Source organism: Jaculus jaculus, chromosome 1 (genome assembly GCF_020740685.1).
Source record: "Jaculus jaculus isolate mJacJac1 chromosome 1, mJacJac1.mat.Y.cur, whole genome shotgun sequence".
NCBI classification, from domain to species: domain Eukaryota; kingdom Metazoa; phylum Chordata; class Mammalia; order Rodentia; family Dipodidae; genus Jaculus; species Jaculus jaculus.
Genome location: NC_059102.1, coordinates 133,613,527 through 133,640,963, shown reverse-complemented (window position 1 = coordinate 133,640,963; position 27,437 = coordinate 133,613,527). Strand labels below are relative to the sequence as shown.

The 27,437-nt window shown below is 40.6% G+C and overlaps 1 protein-coding gene across 2 annotated transcripts in view; it reads right to left on the bottom strand.

Annotated features, from left to right (window-relative positions):
* The window catches only part of Megf9 (multiple EGF like domains 9), a 157,081-nt gene extending 136,135 nt beyond the window's left edge, over nt 1-20,946 (bottom strand). For both annotated transcript variants that reach the window (XM_004662742.2, XM_045154257.1), the window contains exon 1: nt 20,233-20,946. In XM_004662742.2, the coding sequence (XP_004662799.2) occupies nt 20,233-20,827 (595 nt within the window). In that variant the 5' untranslated portion in view covers nt 20,828-20,946. The remainder of the gene's footprint in view (nt 1-20,232) is intronic.
* Between the last annotated feature and the right edge of the window lie 6,491 nt (nt 20,947-27,437).

Genomic DNA, 27,437 nt, shown 5'->3' with positions numbered 1-27,437 from the left:
GGGTATGGGATACTTTCCAGTTAAGTTGTTGGCCAGGGAGGTCTCTGTTCCCTCTAAAACATTACAGGCTATTGCCAAGGTCCTTGGTTTCCCACCAGAAACAGATGGTAAGAACCCTGTTGCTGAAGACTCCACATGCCTGGGTGGCAGGGTCACTGAGAAATCAAGCTCGGGCTGAGCTGAAATCCTCCTCCCTGTAGACCAGCTGACTAAAAGCTGGAAAATGCTGTATTTCATGAAGCCCTATGGGAGACAGAAGTATTCAGTGGTAAAAACCAGTGGATACTGGAAGCCTCAAGTTTAGCCAAACTGGCGAAATGACCAAACAGATATAATCGTGGCATGTCTGTTCTAGGGATAACCAACTGCTCTCTAATTGGACTGGAGGCCCACTCTATGGGAGGGAATACATAGCCTTAGGGATGCAACGCCTGATCTTATCTGGATAAATGCATATATTATGCTCACCAAACTGCCCTGTAAGCACTACACTTAATGTTCATATTCATATATTAATGCTACTCTCACTTTTGGTTAGAGAAGCTTCTTTTTTCAGATGGCGGTGACCATTGGGATGACCCAGATGTCAACATAGTGCTGAGAAGTGACAGAAGAGTGTTCAGCACTGAAACATGTCTATCACACACCCCAGGGATCAGGATCCATTGCCGAAGAGGTAGCAGAGCGAATGTAAGAGCCAAAGGAAGGCTATGATTCCTTATGCAATTGTCCAGATAGAAATTAGCCTCAATATCCATGACCTTGCAGTGCCTAATAATACCTTCACAAGACCCTCATAATAAAAAGATAATAACATCAAAATAAAAGAGAGACTAATGGAGAGAGGGAGGGGATATGATGGGGAGTGGAATTGTGAAAGGGGAGGTGGGGGATTGGAAGGAACAATCATGGTTTACTGTCTGTCTGTAAGTATAGAAGTTGTCAATAAAAAAAATATGCATTAAAAAAGCAATAAACAAACCAGGCCTTTAATCCCAGCACTTGGGAGGCAGAGGTAGTTCGAGGCCACCCTGAGACTAGATAATGAATTTCAGGACAGCCTAGGCTAGAGCAAGACCCTATCTTGAAAAATCAAACAAACAAGCAAACAAAAGCAAGTAATCAATATATCCATTCAGTAATGGTAGAAATGTATAAAGTATAATAGCAACAGGAGGCTGTATGAATGGTATTGTTCAAGGACACCTAAGTTTTTCAGGTAGCCATACTAACTGACTGACATCTGTCATTCATTTTGGCAGGCTAGTATCATTTTAATTTCTCATTGTTTCAGAATCCCTTCCTAGTTGAAGGAACTGTCCATAGTTTCAGTTCTGATTCTCCACCAAGGGGCTCATGTCAGAGTCCTGTTTTCCTGTCCCTCTCTGCAGCTAAGGCATGCACAAGTGACTGCAGTGACTGTGGCTGAACTAATCAGATACCTTTCCTTGGCTCACAGTTAAAAGCTAATGATACGAGGAATGAACATAAGGCCCTCTCTGACGTTTGAAGGAAAGATGAATGCAGTGTAACAATAAGCAGTAGTGCCTGCTATCCTTCCCATTACCCAAGGTTAGCAGTGTCCTAAAATAAACTACAGCATCTAATGCTGTGGTGTTATCAGTGACAAACTGAGTGTGTGATATCAACAGTAATACTACCTCCATTCAATTCCCTTGGAGACTTGGGGGATTCCTCAAGGTCTTTGTAATAAACTCCATTTCTGATTGAATCACAAGTGTTGGCTTATGATTAAAATTCCTATTTAAACTGAAGTATATTCCAACCGGGTAACAAAGTAAGAGCCCAGTTAATTTAACAATTTAAGAAAGGAGACTCTGTGGCTAGAGAGACCTGAACTTAAATCAAGGTTCTACATTTTACTAGCCCTGAAAACTTCCTCAGTGTATTCAATTGCTGCTTAATGGACTGCAGATAATAATGCACATTTCTTATTAGGTTCTTTTGAGAATTAAGTGAGGTCATGATAATTCACCTAAAACTCTTAGTATCTGACAAAAAAAAAAAAAACCCTCCACAGATGATTGCTTCACTACTACTAATGAAGAGAATAAGTACGGCATATGCAGGAAAGTACAGCAATTATACTAGAGCACAAGGGGTGGATCCAGGAAATGAGAACAGATAGATGGAGAATTTTTAAGTCATTAGGGCTTTATGAGCTGGGATCACTATTTTTAATGGGAATATTATACTGAAATGTAAGTATTAAATTATTAACTAGGAGACAAATGTGATTAGGTTTTGCATCATATATGTATTCCCCCCACCAAAGTTCAACTTGACCACTGAACTTGTACACTTGGTATAGTATCATCATTGTTGAATATTGATATCAGTAGTGGCTTGATCCAGGTGTTCCCCATAACTTAGTCAGAGTGCTAGGTTCCCAGCTGATGGAGATTTGGGAATTAATGCCTCCTGGAGGCAGTGTATGGTTGGCGGAAGGCTTATGGGCATGATAGCCAGTTTCCCCTTGTCAGTGTTTGCCACACTCTCCTGCTGTTGTTGTTCACCTGATGTTGGCCAGAAGGTGATGTCCACCCTCTGCTCATGCCATTGTGGAGCTTCCCCTCAAGTCCATAAGCCAAAATAAACCTTTCTTCCCACAAGCTGCTCTTGATCAGTTTTTTCTGCCAACAATGAAAACCTGACTGCAACAATATCATTCATACCAAAGCTATTTAATTCTTTCTAACAGGGCTGGAGAGATAGCTTAGGGGTTAAGCGCTTGCCTGTGAAGCCTAAGGACCCCGGTTCGAGGCTCAGTTCCCCAGGACCCACATTAGCCACATACACAAGGGGGCGCACATGTCTAGAGTTCATTTGCAGTGGCTGGAAGCCCTGCCATGCCCATTCTCTCTCTCTCTCTCTCTCACTCTCTGCCTCTTTCTCTCTCTGTCTGTCACTGTCAAATAAATAAATAAAAATAAACAAAAAAATTTTTAATTCTTTCTAACAAACAACTCCTCCAGAATTTTGCATTATCAACCACTAATGTTTTGCAAATATATCAGATGATTTAGGTCTACATATACTTAAAATAATGCTATTCCTCTGTTTGATCTGAGAGCCCTCATACTGAGAAGAGAATTTTTTTTAATGGAGACAGGAATCCATCCTACAAATCAATATTCTTCTGTGACTTTTTTATAATCAAATGTCACCTACTGTTACAACATATTATGCATCAGCATCTTGATGTACAGTCTACATTAAGTGGGTTAGCAAAGGTCTTACTGTCAATCAAGAACCATCAGTACTGTTGTTTCTCAGTGTGTGGTATTACTTGCCAAATGTTAACGACCATCACATTGTTTGTCTTCATCAAAGTTCCTCCATTATTTCTTCTCTTTACCATACTCCACACCTATATCTGCCTTTGAGGAATATCATTTGATCTGATTCTGATTTTTGCAGGAGGTACTGAAAGCAAACATAGAGCACTGTGTATAACTGGAATCAGTGCTCAGAAGGAAAATGTATAAGTTTGTTGGAGCAAGCTGGAAAATGTAACAAAATCAGAACCCTAAAGGTGTTTTGAAATCACTTGATGTTTTATACAACACTCTTGAACTCTGATGTGTATGTATTATTACACTCATATGACAAGGGATAGTGCTGAAGCCCAGAGATATTATGGGATTTGCACTGCATCTGTGGATTGTATTTTAAACATATCACTGTGCCAACAGGACCAAACTGTCAAGTCTTTCCACTGGCTTTATCTTATTTGCCCTTTACAAATTTTCCATAGGAGTATGTACAATGGCTATTTCAGAGACTTCTTAGGGTCCTATCTTTGTATTTGCTTTTTTTTTTTTTTTTTGAGACAGGATCTCATGAGCTTGTTGTATAGCCAAGGCTAGTCTTGAACTCTTGATCCTTATACCTTCCAGTTCCTTACATTTGCTTTTTTTTTTAATTTTATTTATTTATTTATTTGAGAGCGTCAGACACAGAGAGAAAGACAGATAGAGGGAGAGAGAGAGAATGGGCACGCCAGGGCTTCCAGCCTCTGCAAACGAACTCCAGACGCGTGCGCCCCCTTGTGCATCTGGCTAACGTGGGACGTGGGGAACCGAGCCTCGAACCAGGGTCCTTAGGCTTCACAGGAAAGTGCTTAACCGCTAAGCCATCTCTCCAGCCCTACATTTGCTTTTTGAGGGCTTTAAGGTCGCCCAGTTCTGAGCAGCATCATTACTGTTGTATCTAGCAACATAGTATGGAATAATGCTTACTTGCCCTGGGTCACTCAAGCATATTTGTCCTTTCATGCACTTTAGTACCACTCATTAGAGAAGGTTGATCTATGACAATATACAAGTCTTCCTGACTATCAATGTGTCTACAGTGTGTTAAAGAATGAACAAACCAGGCTGGAGAGATGGCTTACTGGTTAAGTACTTGCCTGTGAAGCCTAAGGACCCCGGTTCAAGGCTTGATTCTCCAGGACCCACATTAGCCAGATGCACAAGGGGGGTGCACTCGTCTGGAGTTCGTTTGCAGTAGCCAGAGGCCCTGGCATGCCCATTCTCTCTCTCTCTTTCTTTCTCTCTCTCTCTCTCTCCCTCTATCTGCCTATTTCTGTCTCTGTGTTGGTCACTTTCAAATAAATAAACAAAAAAAATTTTTTTTAAAAAGAATGAACAAACCACTGGGCATGGTGGTGCATGCCTTGAATCTCAGCACTCGGGAGGCTCACCATGCAGTTCAAGGTCACCCTGAGACTACAAAGTGAATTCCAGGTCAGCCTGAGCTACAGTGAGATCCTACCTTGAAAAACTGAAAAAGAAAAAAAAAAAAAAGAATGAACAAACATTCTCTCTGATGTTTTCCAAATGTTGTAAATAGGTAATAAAAGTAATATTAATAACAATAGCTAACTGAGTATTTAATATGTGCAGATTGTTAATATATGTACTGATTATCAAAACCTGATTGACTTGCATGTATTAATTACCTTAATCCCTTCTCAAGGACATTATTATCCATTATTGCTTTGATTTCAAAGTTCAAACTTGATAGAACAGAGATCACTATGTGAGGTAGGTGCAAATATCTTGATGGCCAAAGCTAGTCTTCTGCATATTCTTTACAATAGCACCTAGGCCTTCAGCAATATGTGAGCCAAGCACATGGGCACCCTGGCTCCTCTCACCACAGGATTGAAAATAGCACATGCCCTGGGCACAGTGGAACATATCTTTAATCCCAGCACCCAGGAGGCAGAAGTAGGATCGCTGAGAGTTCAAGGCCACCCTGAGACTACATAGTGAATTCCAGGACAGCCTGAGCTACCATGAGACCCTACCTTAGAAACCCCTTCCCCCCAAAAAAGAAAAGAAAATAGCACATGCCTGGCTTGGTTTCAGATTGGGTTAGGCTTCTAGGAGCTACCTGCACCCAAGAAAAATAATGTTTGTACTAGAGAGACACAAGAAAACAAGTTGCTGGTCTGGAGCTGACAGGGAGTACCAAACAAAACATCACATGGAGCCTTAGATTATTATCCAATAAAAATGTATGCTTAGAGATGACCTGACATTCAATATAAATGTGGTAAATTTTTCCCATATTCATCTGTCATATATTTGACATCAGAGTACTTAATCCACTTGCACTTTTGTTTTCAAAACAAATAAGTAATCTCATTTATTGCTGTGAGAAATTAAACAATATATACAACAATAAAAGATTAAACTTGGTGATAAAAGGCTTTATGGGATCATTTTTTTTCCTATAACTACTAGGAGACACCTAATAAATTCAATTAAAGTAACAGCACCACAGGTGTTACTTTAAACTTCATTTGGAAACCGTCTCTTTTCAAAACATTAAACTATTTGAAATTATGCAAAAGAACAGGTTCAAAGCAATATATTCATACAGAATTATTTCAATGGCAAGGAGAGAAATAAAATAAAATCTGTACCTCTAAGATGGATCTTTCATTACTAAGTTCATTTTTTGTCTTTCTACTTCTCTAAAATGAATATATATATATATATATATTTTTTTTTTTAACCACAAAGATGGTTAAGTAGAATCTATTTAAGAAAGAACAGCCATGAGCACTATAATCAGGAAGATTATGAGTTCAAAGCCAGCCTGGGATACACAGGTAAATTCCATGCCAGCCTTGGCCAGACACTGAGACACTGTGGCAAAAACCAAACCAAGGGCTGCATGTGGTAGCGCATGCCTTTAATCCTAGCACTTAGGAGGCAGAGGTAGGAGGATCATCATGAGTTCAAGGCCACCCTGAGACTACATAGTGAATTCCAGGTCAGTCTAGGCTAGAGCAAGACCCTATATTGAAAAAAAAAAATAAAAAAACAAAAACAAAATAAAATAAAATCAACCACAATAATATTAAATGTTTATAAAGCATAGTTTTTTTTAATATATTTTTTTAATTTTTTATTTATTTATTTGAGAGCGACAGACACAGAGAGAAAGACAGATAGAGGGAGAGAGAGAATGGGCGCGCCAGGGCTTCCAGCCTCTGCAAACGAACTCCAGACGCGTGCGCCCCCTTGTGCATCTGGCTAACGTGGGACCTGGGGAACCGAGCCTCGAACCGGGGTCCTTAGGCTTCACAGGCAAGCGCTTAACCGCTAAGCCATCTCTCCAGCCCTAAAGCATAGTTTATGTTGAATATGAGGTAAACATTTTTATTTCCTTGAGATAGTTTGGGAAGAAAAATAGCACTTTAAAGTATTTCAACCCTTTCAAAAGCATTAACATAACTGATTACATGAATACATGAATTAGGGCTGGAGTGATGGCTTAGTGGTTAAGGTGCTAGCCTACAAAGCCAAAGGACCCAGGTCCAATTCCCCAAGAACAAAATAAGCCAGATGCACAGTGGGGCACATGCATCTGGAGTTCATCTGCAATGGCTGGAGACCCTGGCATGCCCATTGTTTTCCTCCCTCCCTATCTCTTTTTCTAAAAAATAAATAAATATTTTTTTAAATATGTTAACTATAAAGTAACATAAAATGTATTTCATACAAGAAACCACATATAAATGTATATGTATTTCTTTGTTGTCTTTAATCAAAGCTATCTTATTTATATTATATCATAAACAAATATAAACAATATAATTTGGAAAAAATAAAACATCTTGAATTCTTCAATTCTATAGAACTTTTATGCTTGAGAAAAACTCAAAGTAATTTATATGTTACTTCTCAAAAACCTTGGGAGACTAGAAGTAATAGGTTCCATTTTATATTTAGAAAAATGAAGTAAAAGGACCATTAAAATGTGTTAAACAATACACAAAATGAATGAAAGAAAGACCAGAATTTGGTTCCTCTGCATGCCATTCCACCAACTAGCTGGACCATTCAGCCCTGCTTTTTGTGGGCAAGTTGAAGCAACAAACTAACATAAAAATTAAAACCAGTTGAACAGGATAGGCTTGCAGGCAATATACCTACAATTCAGTATAATAATACCCAGCAGCTAAATTGCTTTGTGTGTTTGGTACACTGTCTATTCATTGGCCCACACATCATCAGTGGATGGTAGGTTTGTGCTATTAATGCTAAACACATAGAACTAGGAATATAATGAACATGAAGTCAAATGAGAAATGTGTAGCAGAAAAAGCCTGATGCCTTAATTTAACCAAGTCTCAATACACAAATAAAACAGAGTAAGTATGTTGGAATGCCAAGCATCCCTTCATCTCCCTCATTATTTCCAGTAACCATTTCCATACTATAATTATATTTCTATAAATGATTGATAATACTTAACAAACCCTAAAATGGTATTTAGTTCATCCAATTTCATTCAGAGTGGCTCAAAAGTAAACATTTCCTAAAATACTCTAAAAGAAATTTCACCTTTATAGATCACTACCAAAATTATAAGAAACTAGAAATATCATGTTATCCTTATTGCTAACCTTTTCTTTTTGCCCATATATGTGAAATAAAAATATTAAAAGGCCCCTTATAATAATATGCTAGTTTCTAAGAAGCATGCAAAACTGAACCAAGTTTCCAAAACCAGTTATCTAAGAGGTCTAACATTTACTAAGTTATTTAACATTCCTCATGCAAGTTGAAAACATTCCTACTCCTTATCACTTTCTCTTTAACCAGGCAGAAAACATTCCTTCTTCCAAATGAATAAATTTCCCTTTCCTTGGAGTTTAGCTGTCTCTCTGGCAAGGCATTATATAGAACAGCTGTTATACTACCAGTACAAAAGCAATCCCATCTGATCTAATTGTAAAGCAGATGGATAGACTGAAACCAAACTTTTGGGGTGATCTGTGTCTTTAAGGGAAGAAGTAAATTAAAAATCTTCCATTAGTAAAGACTAAAAAGTCAATGATTGAGATGGGGAGGTAATATGATGGAGAATGGAATTTCAAAGAGGAAAGTGTGTGGGGGGGGAATTACCATGGGATATTTTTTTATAATCATGGAAAATGCTAATAAAAATTTAAAAAATAAAAGAAAAAAAAAGAAAAAGAAAAGACTCAGCAGTCCATAATTTTTAAAAAAGACTAAAAAGTGTCATGAATTCAACCTTTGGATAATTTAAACAAGATCACCTTTAATAAGTTACTTTAATTAATCTTAAAGTATTTGGTTTGTTTTTTTTTTAATTCCCTAGACTGAAGAAAATGGAGATCAATGCTCTATTCTCAACCTCTACCAAAGACTTTAGTTAATCTTTCCTAATCTTGTATCAATGTTGGATATGCCATGCCTACCTTAAGGTTTGTCAGACCTCGGGAAAAGTCTCATCCCTTGGACACTGTCTTCTGAAGTTTCCTTTGTTCATAGGCACAACTCAATAACTCACGGTACTAATGCTGAGCCACTGACAGACTTATAGGTTAGATGGTTCCATGTAACAAGAGCTGACCTAATCTCATAAAAGTAGAGACTTACAAAGTTTTTCAATTTTTTATCCATCATTTTCACTGTATTTATTTATTTTATGACTATAAAATTAAAACTTGATATAGTCATAGAAAGTTCAGAAAAACACAAAAAGGGGGATTAAAATTGCTCATAATCCCATTAATTTAGCTTCACCACTTAATATTTTGATAGGTTTCTCTCCAATGTATCTGTATTGCTACTTAATGCAAGTATTCTAATGGCTCTATAAAATTCAGAAAATATTATAATCTGCATAATATTTTAAAGTAGGAAAGTTTTTTTTTTCTTTTGGTTCTTTATAGGTAGGGTCCACTCTAGCTCAGGCGGACCTAGAATTCACTATGTAGTCAAGATGGCTTGAACTCACGGCGATCCTCCTACCTCTGCTGGGATTAAAGGCATGATGCACCACCATGCCTGGCTGAAAGTTCTTTATTTAAAGAATATATCCAATATGCAAATCAAATGAGAACAGAGCTAACCAAAATGTAGGCAGTGATTTGAGCGTGAAAGGTGAGGAATGGGGTTGGAGGGTCCACAAGTCATACAGCTTGGCCTCCCTAGTCCAAATAATGGCTCCCAAACACATCTGAGGAAACCCCACCACCAAAGAATATAGTTTAAAAGCAAAAAATTTCACCTTTCTCATTTTACAAATTCAGTCATTTGCCCATGATCACAGGACCAGTAAAACAACCTAGTGTTCCATGACTTACAGACAAGGACTCAGCTTTCCAACTTATCTACTCTTTGCACAAAAGCCATATTCACTTGCCTATTGTTGTTCTTTTAACTAAGAAAAAATAGAAGCATCAGAGTTGTGAAATAAAAAATAATACTGAATGCAATATATTAGATCTCAAGCATTTCTACCTGCCTTAATTAGGTTTTCATACTATTATGAGTAGAAAGTTAAAGAAAAGTTCATTTCTAAACTAAGACAGAAAGAAGGCCATGATTACATTTTTCCCAAGAACATACTGCATGTCTACTGTAGCTACAAACTCCTCCTTTACCCATTCAGTTACTAAATACTGAGAATCTGCTTGTGGCTGAACAGTGAAGCTATAACAAAACACAAACCAAAGTTCATGTCCTCATGAAGGTTGTAAACTGATAAGCTTGGGCAAGTTTCTTAAATTTTTTGAATCCCAGTATTTGCTGTCAACAACATAATGATAAAAAAATTTTTATTTTGGCTGGGCACAGTGGCACATGCCTTTAATCCTAGCACCTGTGAGGCAGAGGTGGGAGGATTGCTGTGAATTTGAGGTCAGCCTGAAACTACATAGAGAATTTCAGGTCAGCCTGGGCTACAGCAAGACCTTGCCTCAAAAACAAACAAACAAACAAAAAAACCCTTTATTACTTATTTTATTATTTAATTACTTAATAATTAATGATATATATTTAAAACCTTCACAGGTAATCAGACACATATGCTCAATTAACATTAGTTACCTGCTCTGCCAAAGTGTTAAATATCAGATTGGAAAGGAGAGGTGAAAGAGAACTAAACGTCTCTGCTACTAATACTTGAGGCAATACAACTGAAATGATAGGTTAACATAGTCCAAACAGACTCCTAAGCTAAGAAAGAAGTATTCTAATGTGAAAAAGAGAAATTTACATGAGCCTCCCAATCACATTCTGCAGTTTCCCTTGTTACCTCCATCAGCATTTATTTTCAATTACTGCTGGGTTCTTTCTACTATAGCCAGCAAAACATATTGCCTCGGAAAGAAAATGTAAAGTAGACAACTCTTCTTCAAAAAACATTTTGTTATTTAAATATGAACAACTAAACAAACCAAAGAATGATACTCAAAAAAAAAAATAAATTTCAAAGACAACACTCAGAAAAAAATTATCAAACATGAAGCTCACCAAAAACCTCTATGAATTTGGCCAATATTCATAAATTAAAGTTTCAAAAAAACCCAGAAACTAACCCTTTTTCTCACTCATAATACATAGAAATCAACACAATGTGGATGGCAAAGTCTTGAGGATTTTAAGAATACTATGTAAACCTCAATGCATTGTACACTTGTTAAGGAAGCAAGCTATTCACTATTAATTAATTGTATTTTTACAGGGACTATTCTGTCATTCTAAAGATCAAACATTTGTTTCTCAACAAAATTAAGCCTGTTATACTGAGAATGCATCCCAATCAACCCACCAACAAAAATAGCTCATATTATTCATAAATATAAGAAGAAAAAATTATTCATTAAAAACTTCACTTTGGGGCTGGAGAAATGGCTTAGCAGTTAAGGCACTTGCCTATGAAGCTTAGGGACCCAGGTTCCATTCCCCAGGACCCACATAAGCCAGATGCACAAGGTGGCACATGTGTCTGGAGTTTGTCTGTAGTGGCTAGAGGCCCTGGTGTACCCATATTCTACCCCCTACACAGTCTCTCTCTCTCATAAATAAATAAATAAAATTATTAACAATATTTTTAAAACCTTCACTTTTTAAGAGGTACCTTACTTTGTTAATATAGCTCTTTAAAATTTGTTATTGTTCCTCAGGAGGAAGGGAACATTAAGTAATAAAGAAACCTCAAAGGCTGAGGACACATCTCAGTGATATTGTATTTGTTTAGCATATACAAGTCCTTAGTCTGATCCCTAGTATAGAAAAAAATAGGCTAAAAGAAAATATTTTCTCCATTTCTTTCCAGAGATAATTATTACCATGTCCTGAATATTGTATAAATGATATTTTATTATAAAGTGAGCTTAGTAATTTAAATAAACAAAAAAGCCACAGAAAAAGATGTTTGCTCTGAGTTAAAAGGGTTCAACCCCATGCACCCCAATACCAACACATCTTCAAGGACTTTTTGTTCATTAAGAACGATCTCTTGGAAGAATTAGGCTTCTAGAAGGTGCTAAAAGAGGACAATGTTGTAAACTGCTAAGCAGAAAGGGTAATTTGGTTACTTAAATAACAGAAAAATGGAAAGGGCTAAGAATGAGACAAGTAAGAGGAACCAACATATAAAGGATATACATTTAAAAATTAAACAAAGAGTGGAAGAAACTTTTTAAATATTTTATTTATTTATTTACTTAAGAGATAAAGAGGCAGACACAACGAAAATGGGCACACCAAGGCATATGACACCTTGTGCATCTGGCTTATGTGGGGACTGCAGAATCAAGCTTGGGTCCTTAGGCTTTGGAAGCAAGTGCCTTACCCACTGAGAAATCTATTTAGCCTGAAAATAAAAAACTTTTTAGAGAGAAAAAATAGTTAAAGATTTTTGTGACAAAAATCTGAGATGAGTGGCATTACTCAAGGGATTACTTTGACACAAATTTATTAGATGTACTTAGGCAGAGACACCTAAAAGGATACTAATTTTGAGCAAACCTTTATTGTGATTCAAACATAGGGGATCTGGGGGCTGGAGAGATTGCTCAGGGGTTAAAGGCACTAGCTTACAAACACAGAGGATCTTAATATAATCCTTATATTTTTGCATCAGAATTTTTTTAAATCCCTCCTTATAGTTACAAATGCAGGTGAAGTAGCTTTTTTCTAGTAAAAAAAAAATCTATACTTTATAAATTGATGATAGAAAATATGCCTGTAATATAATGCCAAAATTAGCAATAAAGATCTCATATATTATATCTATAGAAAACAAAAATCTCAAGAGAAAGGTAGAATGCATAGATTAAAGCTATTTGTAATTAAAAATATCATCTAACACTCTCTTAGCCAAACATGATAAGATAACAATACTCTCTTCTGATCTATAAAGTGCTATATAGAGCAGTAATCTCTCTACCCATAATTTACCCTCATCAGTAGAAACAGTACTGTAATACTTTTCTTCCATTCTTTTTATGAGGGTGCCAAGAGGTCTGGAAGTTAATGTACACATGTTTAGAAATGCTGAGATGAAAAGTAACAAACACTTTATTTTTATGGGTATTTAGTAAAATCAAGATAAAAGGACCTAGTCAGATTAGTTCAATGTGTAAATTTTCAACTAGCCAGAAGGCTTCCTGGAGACGTCAGCCAGAAGATTTGAAACTAATGTTCTGGAGCTTATGCTGTTCCAGTAACTAATCAGGCTAAGGAATTTCTATACAAAACTAGGCACTAAGACTAAAAGCAAGACACAGCAACTTGGAGAAGTCTCTGGGCCTTGCTCTAAAAAGAATTCAGTTATTTATCAAGGACCAGATTAAACCTTAATAAAAAATAAGAGCTGCAAAAAATAAAAATAAGTAAGATGTACAGCATAATATTACAGTCCTAAAATGTTATAAAAGAGAAAAGTAGATGAGGTGGGCTGGAGAGATGGCTTAGCAATTAAGGCACTTGTCTGTGAAGCCTAAAGACTCAAGTTTAACTCTCCAGATCCCAAGTAAGCCAGATGAACAAATTAATGCAAGTGCAAGGTCGTACACACAAGGTGACCCACACGTCTGGAATTTGATTTGCAGTGGCTGGAGGTCCTGGCACACCAATTCTCTCTCATTCTCACTCTTGCTCTCACTCGCATAAAAAAAATTACAAAGAAAAAGTAGATGAGGTGAGTGAACAACATACAGAGGAATGGATGCCAAAGGGCATTGGCTTCTGGGCCTCAGTTTCCTCATCTATAAAATACAGGCAGGGTTTAAGAATATAGTTCAGTGACAAAGTATGTGTCTTATCATTTGCAAGGCCCTGGATTCAATCTCTAGCTCCAGAAACTTTTTAAGTATAGAAATACCTAAGTACCTCACTGTTTTGAGAATGAAATCTAATCATATATAAGACAGTCAGTGCCAGGAACATAATGTACATGCAATTACTATAACATTGGTCCACATGTCTCAGACCTGGTGCTAAGAATCAGAGGCTCCAAACCAAATCTATCCTTCCATGAAAATTAAGAGTTACTGGGGTCTTCACCCCACTGTGTATATTATGATAGAGATATTTCAATATATTTGATCACTAGATACTCTCTCAGTTTCACTGGAATGTTCTTATTGACTTCCTAAAATCTGAAAAATTGCCTAATACATCCAGCCACAAAGATTTTTGATAAAAGATTATGAATCTTTATTATTTTTGGAGCTTGTAATAGCTTCTATTTCCATAAGATAAATGGGATCTTCTTAAAGAACCACAGGGAATAAGAAATAGAGCCTAACAGTAGAGACTAACAGACTGAAGAAAACATTTCCCAGGACTCTGGATTCCCAGAATGATCCCTTTCAATACTCAGGAGATGGAGGCAAGAGGATGGCAAGCTGAAGGTCAGCAGAGCCTCAGCTACACAGCTAGGCCTTATCTTAAGCCAAAAAAAAATTAAAATGAAATTTATTTGTAATATTTTAGTTACATGCCACAGTAAAGATTTCAAACTGTAGATTCTACAGCTTGTTTAAACAAAGTTTGTTTTCACAACCTGGATCATAAGTAAATAATTAAGAGTCCTTGAGCGGCATAAATGTACCTTGAATCATGCACATTTAATCATCACAGAATTTTGAGCTGAAAGGGACTAGGGAATTCATCTAAACTATTATCCCCTCCCTTCCAAACCATTTTATCATTCATGAACTTACTCTTCCCTATGAGGTAAGAATAACCTGCCTTGACTTGTAGAAACACCCTGAAAATCATGTGAATAAACTGGGTGGAGTACACTGACAGAGTTAAAATCTAGAAAGATGATATGAACTTAACAACTAATTGTGTGAGCTTGGTAAATGCCTCAAATTATATTTTAGAAAGTCACAAAAATTTCCAGGTCCATAAAGAAGATTCATCTAGCACATATTTTTAAAAATAATCAAGAGTCTAGTATCTTAATAGACTTTTAAAAATCAATAAGTTTTGGCTGCCAGAAAACAACTATGCTTAGAGACTGACTACATCATCAGCATTGCATCCAGAAGGAACAAGGTAACCCTCTCTCCTCTCTTCTATGAGCCATGCTGGAGTGCCTCCGGGGTATCATGTTTGGCCGTTCCACATTTTGGAAGAGCAAAAAAAAAAAAACACTGAAAAGACCCAGAAAAGAGGTGACTAGGACAGTGACAAAATGTGAAGCACATTAAATAAAGACCAGCTGAAGGAGCTGAAGTTACTTAGCTCAGACTCAAAGCACGATTACTGGCTCTAAAACCTGAAGAACTGCCTTGGCCCAGAGAAAACAGACTTGTTCTACACGGCCACAAAGGACAGAACCAGGCCAGTCAGTGTTAACTTCAGGGAGAGATGTTTCAGCTGAGCCTATAGAAGTGTTCATTAAAATATAGAGCCATGTTAGGAGTCCGTGGCTTCTAAGGTCCTATGCAGCTTCCAAAGTTCATAATTCTCATTAAAAATCAAGCATTTAAAGCCAAGCACACTGCTTTAATCCCAGCACAGGGAGGCAGAGGTAGGAAGATTGCCATGAGTTCGAGGCCATCCTGTGACTACAGTGATTCCAGGTCAGCCTGGGCAAGAGCAAGACCCTCCCTCAAAAAAAAAAAAAAAAGAAAGAAAGAAAGAAAAAGAAAAAGAAAGAAAGAAATCCAGCATTTAGCCAAAGGAAGGGTAGGACTCCTTACAATGCACTCTTCCAGACACAAAATGGCCTGGATACCCATGAACTCACAGTGCCTGGAACTACCTACACAAGACCCTCATAATAGGAGGAAAAAATGATTACATCAAAATAAAAGAGACTGATTAAGAGGGGGAGGGAATATGATGGAGAGTAGAATTGCAAAGGGGAAAGTGAGGGGGAAGGGAATTATCATGGGTTTATTGTCTATAATTATGAAAGTTGTCAATAAAAAAATAAAATATATATATATTTTTTTTAATTTTTTATTTATTTATTTGAGAGCGACAGACACAGAGAGAAAGACAGGTAGAGGGAGAGAGAGAGAATGGGCGCGCCAGGGCTTCCAGCCTCTGCAAACGAACTCCAGACGCGTGCGCCCCCTTGTGCATCTGGCTAACGTGGGACCTGGGGAACCAAGCCTCGAACCGGGGTCCTTAGGCTTCACAGGCAAGTGCTTAACCGCTAAGCCATCTCTCCAGCCCAAAATATATATTTTTTAATCAGGCATTTGGGCCAGAGAGATTGCTTATCAGTTAAGGCACTTGCCTGCATAGCCTAAGGACCCATGTTCAACTCTCCAGATCCCACATAAGCTACACACACAAAGGTAAGCAAGTGTGCAGTCACACATGCCCAGTAGGTGGTACAAGTGTCTAGAGTTCGATTTCAGTGGCTAAGGCCCTGGCAGGCCACTTCTCTCTCTGTCTCTGTCTCTCATGCTCTCTCTAAAATAAGATTTTAAAAATCAAGCATTTGTCATTATCTCAGCGTCCTTTTTTGCACAGATATGTGTGTGGTATGAATGCATATAAGCGTGTTTATATGCATTGGGTGTACATATATGTATGCATATGTGTGTGTTCACATGCATGTGGAGGTCAGAGGTTGACAGTGGGTTTCTTCCTTGCTAGCTCTCCACTTCATTAACTGACGGTGGGTTTCTCACTGGAACCCAAACTTTGCCAACTCTGCTAATCTAGCCAGCTTGCTCAAGGGAACCCTTGTACCTCCTTCGCAACTGGGATTACAGGTAGGCCACCATGCTTACCTGCCATTTATGTGGGTATTAGGGATTTGAACTCCTTACACTTGCTCAGCAAGTTTTTTATCATAACACTGCGCCAACCCCTACTTCAGGGTCTTATTATTGATTATTACTCTCAGTATACAGTATTTCCTTTTACCCTTCTTAAAATGACTTGTTCAGCCAACCAGTTAGTGTGGTGTTGCACTAAGTTTGTGGGAGGGAAGTGCCAACTTGTTGAGCAATTATTTTCAGGTTGCAGATCAGTAGCCCTGTAAATACGAGGGCCCTAACTGAAGGTTAGGTAAGATTTCTCTGCTAAATTTCCATGAGAGAAATTCTCAGTAATTCAAACATCACCTATAAGACCTTTCCAATCAAATAATACATTAAATGGCACCTGGGTCTTATAGGACTATTGAAATAAAATATTCTGGACAATCATCTTCCCAAATGCAAGGGAATCCAGCTTTGAAAGCCAAATCAGCTGTCTCAAATGCAAACAGATGTTTTCCTCTGTCAAACAGCTATGTTTACTGTTTGAAGTAGACTGGAGCCCATGCTCAGATTAAGAAGTCTACATTTGATTAATCACTATGAAGCTAATAGACCACAAAGTCAATTAAACTGCTGAGAACTGAACACAAGTCATAGAGAGTGAATTTGCAGACAAGTACAAAACTACAAAATATTTAAAACAAAGAGTGACTACGAATTGGACATCCTAAAACCTTTTTATTTGAAAGATAACCATAGACACAATTATATGCTATAAGCACAAGGAAAGTACTAAAAACCTTGAACAACAGTTCAAATGGTAAATATTAATCAACTTAGCTTTGTTTCACTAAAACTTTATCTGGATCCTAAATACTGATGAATTAAAATACTAGAAGACATAATAAATAAGTGGTAGACTTAAAATACATCCTTCTCTGGTTTTTAAGGCAATCTGAGTATGTCTAAATTAGAAACGGGCTCAATAACATATGAAATATTTTTACAATGGAAAGTGTAATTGCTGAAAAGAAGAAGGTAAACGCTGGGTACTGGCATGAAGAAAATAAAGTTCCCATTGGGCATGATGGCTCTCACCTGTAATCCCAGTACTCAGGAGGCTGAGGTAAGAGGATCACCAGATCAACCTGAGCTACAGAGTGAGTTCTCAGTCACCCTGGACTAAAGAGAGACCGTATCTCAAAAAAAAAAAAAAAAAAAAACCTAAGTTCATAATACATAGTTAAGTTAATACAGCAAGCTGCAAAATGGTATGTGTAGAATCATTCCATATTTAAAAAACAATTGAATTTTTCATGGTGCTGAGGATTGTGCACACTAGACCAGTCAGTGTCCCACCTCTGAGCAATACCTCAGCCCTAAGAACTATTTTAAAATACTGTGTGTTCTTATATGCCCAGAAAAATATTTTTCTGTTTTTACATTTCATTTATTTGCACATCTGTGTGTACATGTATGTGCATGTATTGCATGTCTCCTGTGTCCACATGTGCCACTCTTTGGGTCTGGCTTTACTCCTGGATGCTAGGGAGTCAAAACTGGGCCAACAGGCCTTGCAAGCAAGCACCTTTAACCACTGAGCCATCCCTCTAGCCCTAGAGAAATATTCTTAAAATATAAGAGAGCACTAACAGAAGTAACCTCTAGGCACTAGAAGGCAGTGAATGAATGACTTTCACTTTAACCTTTGTAAACTTCTGATTGTCTTTTTGCCAGCAAGTTATTTCTGTGTTTATAAATAATACACGTAAAGACAATTATATGGACTTATTTATCAGACACTAACCAAAGTAAGCAGTTGATACTTACCTAATTCATCTTTTTTTCTATTATGTTTTGCGAAAGCAAAATTTAAAAATCTTAAGTACCTACTAGGTTTTTGAAATGCTTTATACTCACAACATACACACACATGCACGCACGCATGTACACACACACGCGTGTGCACACACACACACACCTGCTTATAAACATAGCTTACACATATGTGTTGCTTCTTAGGTACCAGGACTGTTCAAGGCACAATATACACATTAACTATTGAAAGTATACAATCTCTCTCCCTCTCTCTTCTCTCTTCTCCTCTCCTCCCTACCCCCACCCCCACCCTTCTGTTGTCTTTCTGGACAAGTTCTTGGTATGTAGCTCGGGTTCATCTCAATTTAACATGTAGCCAATGCTGGCGCTAAACTCCAGAGACTCCTGTCACTCTCTCCTCAGTGCACCACCACACCCACCTGGTGTTCAACTTACATAATTTTCACAGCAATCGTATAAGATAAATACTATTATTATCTTCAGCTCATAGTTTGAAAACAGTGAGGTCAGAAGGATTAAGTAACCTGTCCAAACTTACATAGACAATAAGTGGCCAAACTGAAATTCAAACCTAAAAATAGATTCAAGAGTCTACACTTCCAACCACTAAACTTTGTCTCTTAGTAATATGTCAGTCTCTGTACAAAAGCCAAAACTCATCGCAGGTTTAAAAAAAAAAAAAAAACAGCTAGTTAATACATTCCTTTAAGCTGGAAGAGATCCAAATTTGGCTTTTGGGGGTGAATATTCTGCATTCCTACTTATATCATTGACAAGCTCCAACTCAATATTCAAGACTCATGTGGGAAAATTCTCTATAAACTCAATTAGAGTCCAAAGTTCAAACCTGATTCCACAGTAAACCAATGAGCCTAAGAATTAGGTCAGAGATCTAGCTAGACAGAGCTTTGAACAAATCGCCATCACAACGCAAAGCAACAGAACCCAGAAACTCTTGCCCACTTTACTTAGGTAGACTTTACTTCCAGGCCCACTACAGATACAAAGGGGAGAAAGAACAGGAGTCATCTCCAACTTTGCTTAAAGACTTGAACCAACAAGAGAAGCTTCATTTTATATTGTGAACTCAAACAGAAATCAGCATTTGTCAGTGTCAGCAATATTGAATGTCCTGGTTCTGAGAGAGAAAAAATGGGCATCTGTGCTTAAACTGCCCAAACACTGCCCTCGGTACTGAGAAAGTAAGAAAAAAGTGGAAGGAAGGGATTTAACCTAATTTATAAATGTGGTCAACCTAGATAGACACCTGTCCCAAATGACCAACTGAATCTACTTATTTGCAGAGAAAATATGAATTACAATGCCATTTTTGTTTTTAATTTTTGCCCTGGAGTAGTTTGTACTAGTTAAATCCTCTCAATATCTCTTCCACCTGTCCCACACGTGATATGTACATAAACAAGAAGAAATGAACAAGGACACTGGAGCTTTGGAGGAGCCCCTTATCCTCAGCTTTTGACTTAAAGGGCTGATGGAGCACCAAGCAAGCTTTCAAACTTCTCCAAATAATGCAGGCTGAGGGTGAGAGGGGGGCCGGCTGGGCAAACCGAACCCAAAAAGTTTGCGCCTATCCTGGGACTCCGAAAAGGTCAGAAGACCTGTTAAGGAAGAGATACGATGCTTTTTACACAGCAGCCTCTCCCTCCGCAGGGAGCACAACCCAAGGGGATAAGAACAGCAGAAGCTGAGCAGAAATCTGGTGTGTGTGGGGGGGGGAATAGCTCTTTGGGGTAAGAATCGATCATTTCCAGTCATGCTCCAGATCACAGATTGCCCGAGGCTGGGCATCCGATGAGGAAGGGTCGTGCCAGGAGGGACGCGCTGGAACTCACCTGTGGGAGGAGGAGAAGGGGCCTGGGTGGCAGGTGCGGTGGGCGGGACCCGGCTGCTGCTGCCGCTGGGGAGCGCGGCGGTCGGGGTCCCGGCAGTGGTCGGCGGCGCCGGAGCGGTGGTCGCTTCGGGGGCGGACGGCGCCGGGCCAGTAGTCGTCGAAGGGTGACGGGTCGGCGCGGCTCGGGTCGGGTCCGGAGGAGAGGCAGGAGTGCGCTCCGCCTCGGGAAGGCTGCTGGCCGAGGGGCCCGGCGGCGCGTGCCGGGTGGTGGGAGCGGGTCCCGACGTCAGCCGGGGAGGGCTGGTCTCCGGGGACCGGGCAGATGGGGTCGCAGCCGGGGGTGGGCGGACCGCAGTGCGCGGGGGGCCGGTCCCCCGGGCCTGGGCCGTGGGAGCCGTCTCCTTAGGGAAGAAGTCACTAGGTTCGGCCCTCAGTGTCGGGCCCGGCGACACGTCCACCTGCCCTTCGGCCCCGCCGCCACCGGTGACATTGCCCGCCGAGGCTGCTGAGGCGGCGGCGGCCGCGGCGCAGCACAACAGGGCGAGGCCGCCCAGGCTCGGCAGGCTCCTCATGGCGCGCTCGGCTCCGCCATTCATTCATTCAGCCAGTCGGTTGGTCAGTCATCTTCTCTTCCCGGCAGTCTGACGGAGGAAGCCGCGGCAGCAGCCACCGCCACCGCCACCGAGCGCACCATCGCCACCTCCCTCTGACAGGCGGCCCGGCCCCGCGGGCGGGCCCCAGCACCCAGCGAGAGACCTGGCCAAGCGCGGACAGCCCGCCCTCCTCGAGTGACAGCAGAGCTCAGCCAATCAGAGGCCGCGCAGGCCCACGTGACCCTCCCGCTTCCCGGCCTCTTTGTAAGCGCGCTGGCCAATCAGAGAGCGTCGAAGGGATGGGGGCGGGAGCAGGGTAGCCCGAGCTGCTTGCTCTCCAGCCTGCCGGGCTAGCGGCTGATCCCGCTTTGTCTACTAAAAGAATCGGGGCGCGGGCCTCGGGCACCCGGCGCCACGGAGCAGACAAAGAACTCACCCCGTGAGGCGGACTGTAGGCCAAGTCGTCTACTTCACCGGGCTAGGAGTGTAACCTGGGGCGGGGAATCCGTGATCCGGAGCGTCTCCGCCCTCCTGAACAATGGGGCTCGGGTGGGGACTGGGTTACAAGCACTGCAATAGATGAGGGAGGAGGCCGCGAGGGTGTATATGGAACTCAGCATCCCCACTGCTGTCCGGGAGGGCCTGGTCTCAGCCCTGCGGGGTCTGAGCTGTCATTCCCATTTTAGAGATGGGGCAACTTGCTAAGAGCTTCATTGAACCACCATCTCTCCCCCCCCCCCCTCCTTCCCGCCCCCTATCAGGCACCTGCTATGGGCCTAGTGTTGGGCTAGTCTAAAGACCGGCCTGGAACACAAGGTGCAAGCGTCTTGCATGGGGAAGGGCAGAGTCCCATGAACACCTTACCCTGAACCTCAGGAGCAAGCTGAACCTGAACCTGAACCTCAGCTTCTTGTCTTTCTTACCCAATGGTTTTGTGTCCTGAGTGCAGTTTTCTCCCCGCTCAAATGCTCAAATGTAGATGACAAGGCACATCCCATCCTCCTTTGCAGAACTGTCAAGAGAATTAAGTCATGACCAGAAAGGTTTTAACCCAGTGCTTGGCCCACCGTTGTATACCGTCATTAATGCTAACTACACTGAGTGCACTGTGTCAGGACAAACCTAGGGTTGGAAAAGAACCCTTGGTCTCTGTGTCTCCAGAGATTCCTGCCTGTTGCAGGGTCTGGGGTGGGGTTGATAGCAGAGCTTAACCCTGGATGACATTAATCCCTGTATGAAGTTAAATGTCAGGCTCGCAGCCTCCCACTATCGCCCAGGATCTAGTGTTAGGTCTGAAGCTGCTGTAGCTGAGCACCTTCCCATTGTAGCCAGGCAGAGCTGGTTTGTCATCTGATGGGTTTAATCCTAGCCTAGCTGCTAACCCAGTCCCGGCCTCCCTTGTGGTGCTTGCCTTTGTGCATGGTTTCCCATTAGTCATTGGCCTCAGACCAGACCGGCAGGATGAGATTTGTGTGTGTTAAGGAAAGCATGCATTTATTTGCCTGCATGAGTAGTGGGTGGGGAAAGGATAAGTATGCACTTGTGTAGGAAAGCATAAACACATTTATAAGTTTGTGTATGATATGTGCCCGAGTGAGTCTAAATGAGGAGCTATTATTTTATGTTCATACATTAGGAGTTTTTAACATATTAACATGTACGTGTGTACTGGTTTGTGTTTCATGTAAATGTTGTGTTTTTGAATGTGTGGTTTTCTCCCAGTTTGTCTTGATAGGTCTATGTAAGCAAGAGGGGGTACGGAAATGAGAGAGATGTGTGAGTGTTCTGGTTTCAAAACCAATATTTAGCAAGCACTAACTGAGGTTCTATTTTTATTGCTCTTTAGGAAGGGAGTGGACATGGCATGCCCCTCCTCTGTATTTTCCTGCTGATCCCTTCTGACACCTCAAACCCAACCAAAATATCATATACTCTAAAACTGTTAGTGGAAATCATCTCTCTCTCTTCATTTCACCACTATCCTTTGTTTAATCATTGATTATAGCCCAGACTCTACCAACCTATCTCTCCCCTGCTTCTTCCTAAAAGGATTAAGGATGGCTTTCAGAAATATGTACGACAGGATAAACTGAACCACCCACAGGACTTTGTTATATCTTCTGAGCACACATCTACCTTAGAACTTGAACTTGTGATTGATGTGTCTATCTTCCCATCAGGCTGTCTGCTCACAGTTTCTAACAGTGAACATTAATGCATGCTGTTTAAACTGAAAAGAGATCCTGTTATGTCCATGGAAAAAACTTGGGTCTTTAGTCATAGATTCTGATCAAGACTATGACTCTGACAACTTTATGTTTGCTCTCCTCTCTGAGCCTCAATTTTTCACTAAAAATTGAGGACAATAAATTCTCAAATAGATGAAACAGAACATTTGTATGTGTCAATGTCTGTGCATATCCATGTGTGTAAGTGAGGGTGTGTGCATGCCATGCTGTGTTTGTGAACAGGTGAAACAGAACCGTTGTGCATGTGTATGTGTGTATGTTCATGTGTATGAGTGAGGGTGTGTGCATGCTTAGTGTGTCTACAGAGGTCAAAGGACGATCCTCACCTTCCACCTTGTTTGAGGCAGGGTCTCTTCAGCTTCCAGGCAATACATCTAGCTCCATTTCTTGCCCTAGGTGCTATAGCATCCGGTTTCAAGTGGGTGCTGGGGATCCAAACTCGGCTACTCATTCTTGTGTGGCTAGTGCTTTATCCAGTAAGCCATCTCCAAATACTTTTTTTTTTTTTTTTTTTTTGAGGCAGGGTCTCCCGCTAGTCCAGAATAACCTGGAACTGACTCGGTAGCTCCAGGCAGACCTCCAATGCTCAGCAATTCTCCTACCTCAGCCTCCCAAGTGCTACAGAGCTTAAAAGAAATGGCACTCAGTCTATGGAGGCTCACATTCTAGTTGTGATTTTCATTGCGACTGCTGAGCTTAGCCGGAGAACCAGAGCAGAAACCTCTGTCCCATAAACTCCAAATCAGGTGACATGGCTTGACAGTTGCCCTACTGGATATTTCCAAATGATACCTAAAAACTGCTGGGTTGGCCCTGTCTGTGCTGTATCAGAGATTCTCTATCGGTAGAAAAGAAAAGCTGATGTGGCTTCTTTGCCAGGAGAATCACAGAGTAAAGGACTGAAAGACCTTGGCGAATGATCCAGGCCAGCTCTGCCTCAGGCAAGAATCACTCATGCTGGGCTTCCCGGATGGGACAAATTAGCCCGTACTATGTCTAGGAAATGTTGAATTATTTTCAAAGATTTTTTTTTTTTCAGTACAGAGTCTTGCTGTGTCACCAAAGCTGTCCACAAACTCCCAATCCCCCTCCCCAGCCTCCAGAGTGCTGAGATCGGGTATGCACCACACACCCAACTCTGAAAGATAATTTAAGTGTAGTAATCTGTGCCCACTCAACATTAACTTTTAAATTCACTGCTCTGCCTTTATCTCTAATGACATTTTGTTGTTGTTTGTCTTGTTTCTTGAGACAGGACTCATTCTATAGTCCAAGCTGATGTGGAACTCACTATGTATCCCAGGCTAGCCTCAAATTTATGCCTGAGCCTCCTCAGTGCTGGGATTACATGGGAAGGCCCCCATGCCCAGCTTGACTTTTCTTTTTACTTCTAAGAAATACTTTATGTTGGGCTGAAGAGATTGCTTAGCAGTTAGGGCAGTTGCCTGCAAAGCCAAAAGACCCAGCTTTGATTCCCAGGACCCACATGAGCCAGATGCACAAGGTGGCACATGCATCTGGAGTTTGTTTGAAATGGCCTAAGGCACTGGCATGCCCATTCTCTTTCTCTTCTCTCTCTCTCTCTCAAATTAATTATTTTTTTATATAAAAAAAAAGAAATAATTAGTCAGGTAGTGTGGCACACATCTTTAATCCCAGCACTTGGGAGGCAGAGGTAGGAGGATTGCCGTGAGTTTCAGGCAACCCTGAGACTACATAGTGAATTCCAGGTCAGCCTGAGCTAGAGTGAGACCCTACCTCCAAACAACATCAACAGGAAAAAAAAAAAAGACTTTATGTTTAAAAATGGGAAACACAGGCTGGCGAGATTGTTCAGGGGTTAAGGTGCTTGCCTGCAATGCCTAATGACCAGGTTCCATTCCCTAGTACCCAAGTAAAGCTAGATACACAAAGTGGTGTGTGCTTCTGGAGTTCATTTGCAGTGCACCCATTCTTTTTCTGTCTCTGTCTGTCTCTCTCTGCTTGTAAATAAAATATATTTTTAAATGGCAAACACCTTAAAATCAGAGAAAGGTATTGTTATTATCTGCTCAACTTAATTATATAATGTCATTGTAAGGGTTGCTTTCAAGACAGAATAGCACATATTAATAATAGATAATAGAGCTTGGTGTATTCTAGACACTGTACCACTATGCACATGAGAGATTAACCCTTAGAAGGCCACAAGGCAGGTACACACATCTGTTTGGGCAGATATAACAAAGCACCACAGATTGAGGGCCTTATAAACAATAGAAATTTCTTACTCCCATAGTTTTTGTGGCCAGGAAATCCAAATTCCATGTGCCAGCAGATTCAGTGTCTGGTGACAGCTCTCTTCCTGGTTTAGAGATGGCCATCTTTCCACCATCTTCTAGAGACAGAAGAGACAAGGTAGTATCCTGGAGTCTCTTTTATAAGGATACTAATCCCATTCATAAGAGCTTTGCTCTCATGATCCATCACCTCCTAAAGGCCTCAAGTGCCATCATGTGGGGGCGAGGTTAGGATTTCAACACACAAATGTTAGCATGCTATAGCATATTATTACAGATAGGAAAAGTAGGGCATAGAGAGGTCAAGCAACTTTTTCAAGGTCACTTACTAAGGAATGGAGCCTGAAAACAAACGGAGGCTAGCTAGCTTCAGCTGGTCTTCTTTATTTTTATTTTGTTTTTAAATATTTTATTTATTTGTTAATTTGGGGAAAGAGAAAGAACAGACACACCAGGGTCTTTAACCAGAGCAAACAAACTCCAGGCAATGCACCACCTTGTGCCATCTGTCATTATGTGGGTTCTGGGAAATCAAACCTGAGTCCTTTGGTTTTGCCAGCAAGCACCTTAACAGATAAGCCATCTTTCCATCTCTGTTTTGTTTTGTGAGGTAGGGTCTTACTCTAGCCCAGGCTGACTTGGAATTCACTGTGTAGTCTCAGAAGGGCCTCCAACTCATGGCAATCTTCCTACATCAGCCTCCCGAAGTGCTGGGACTAAAGGTGTGCTCCACCATGCCAGACCTTGGCATTCTTAACTATAAAGAGAAAACGCTAATAATGTTATGAAGAAACAAGAAGATAAAAGTTATAGCTGTGACCCTGTAATGGGATGCTGTCTGGCATTTTTCCTGTTGCCCCAGACCAGCAGCTGAAGTCCAGGGCTCTCAAGAAAGCTGTCAACCCACCCACAGCAGCTGAAGCCTCAGGAAACAGGGACAGAGGAGGCCTCGTTGGAGTTTATGAGCAGCCTGACCTCCTGTCAGAAATGCAAATGCTGTGATGGGTCCAATCCAGTTCCTCTTACTACTGGGCCCAGTATCAAATCCACAGAAGTGGCTCAAAGAATTGGTGAGCTAAAAGGAGTGTTGTGATGTGGCAGGCACTGCTCAAGAGTTTTGCATTCATAACATTCCTCACAAGCAGGACTATCACCTGTGCTTGAAAGAGCAGGAAACATCCTCCAAGAGGTTAAGAGACTTGGCCCAAGATCTGCCTGAAGGCTCTTCTCTAGACTCCAGTCCATTAATGTGGCCACTGGGTGCTGTACATAGTTGGAGTCCAAAAGCCCACACTGAGAGAAGGGATAGACACACACTACATTTACCCCTCCTGCTAGAGTGGCCTTGAAGAAAAGAGAAGCTTTGCAAGGAAGAAAGCAGAATAATATGATGGATGTGGCTCATCTAAATAGCTTCTCCCAGATTTGCAATAAAATACAGAAACTTTCCCTTTCCTGGTTTCATTGAAACAGCAGTGCTGACATGGACTCTTTCTAATCCTGCAGGATCCTGACCTCCTATCAGATGTGGTTGAATGCAAGGTTTGGCATCTTCTGTAGACAACTGTAGGGTTACTAGTTAATCAAGACTGCACAGCAAAGAACACTAACAGAAGCCTCACAGAGGGGAAAATGTAAGTGTCTAAGAGGCAGGAAGTGCTGCCTATGCAGCGAAGTCATCAGCACTGCAAACCCAGACAAGGAGTTGCTATTCTTTTAAACCTACTAAATTCATGAAGTCAGAGTTTTCATTCACTGGAAATACTTGCTACTGCCTAGGGAGTGTTTCTCATTACTGATAGGAATAGAAAAGTTGATAGGCTACAACTTGTCCAGGAAATCGCCAAGTTCTTTATATTCTTCTTTGACTCATAATTTCCACTTTAAAGAAACTATCCCAGGGGAATAATCAGCTATACATGCTGATGTACAAAAGTAGGGTGTTTGCAGTAATGGTAGATGCTTAATCATAGCACTCAAGAAAGTATAGGCAGAAGGGGCTGGAGAGATTGCTCAATGGTTAAGACACTTGTTTGCTAAACCTAACAGCCCTGGTTTGATGTTCCCAATACCCACATAAGGCTA